This window comes from Ceratina calcarata, unplaced genomic scaffold (assembly GCF_001652005.2).
Source record: "Ceratina calcarata isolate Rehan_Ccalc_2016 unplaced genomic scaffold, ASM165200v1 scaffold2876, whole genome shotgun sequence".
Taxonomy (NCBI): domain Eukaryota; kingdom Metazoa; phylum Arthropoda; class Insecta; order Hymenoptera; family Apidae; genus Ceratina; species Ceratina calcarata.
This window is the reverse complement of record NW_017151117.1, coordinates 3,112-3,684: the sequence shown is the minus strand read 5'-3', so window position 1 is coordinate 3,684 and position 573 is coordinate 3,112. Positions and strand designations below refer to the sequence as shown.

The 573-nt window shown below is 41.5% G+C and overlaps 1 protein-coding gene across 1 annotated transcript in view; it reads right to left on the bottom strand.

Moving 5' to 3' along the window:
• Positions 1-95: 95 nt before the first annotated feature.
• Positions 96-573, bottom strand: part of LOC108623666 (tyrosine-protein phosphatase non-receptor type 7-like) — a 2,694-nt gene continuing 2,216 nt past the window's right edge. The window contains exons 2-3 of the mRNA XM_026812490.1: positions 519-569; positions 96-429 (exon numbers count right to left, since the gene is read on the bottom strand). Coding sequence (XP_026668291.1) covers positions 216-429; positions 519-569 — 265 coding nt within the window. The 3' untranslated portion in view covers positions 96-215. The remainder of the gene's footprint in view (positions 430-518; positions 570-573) is intronic.

Sequence of the window (573 nt, the reverse complement as noted above, 5' to 3'; positions counted from 1 at the left end):
TCTTAAGCATTTGCTTAAGTCCCTGTTCTCTGTACAAGACAAGGACTGGAAATATGGGATAGACAGGGCTATCAAATTCTTAAGACGAACTTAAGAATAAGCAACGACTCTGAATACCGGCCTTAATTGTATTTCTTCACAGCCAACTTCACATTTAAGCATTTAACTTAAATGTCCATCACCAAATGAATTTGTACTCCCAATTAATGGCTCATTTACCTCATTTGACAGAGGATGCCTAGAACGTCTACGTTCCCATCGCGCCTCAACTGTGTCATCCCAGTGGCCAAAGCTATGAAGCAGCCAGTCCTCCCGATTCCTGCGCTGCAATGGACGATCACAGGGCCTGGTAAGGAAATCACTTCAGATGCTAGACTAACAAGAGTGTCCGCAGCTTGAGGCACCGCATGATCCGGCCATGAATCAAACCTATAATAATTAAATTATTAATACTAAACTCTGAATCATAACTATTATATAATGACTTTGTTAATGTTCCAAGGTTTTAATTAAGTTACCAGTAATGTTGGACGTGTCGCCTCTCCCCCTCGTGTCTGATCTCCAAATCTCTGA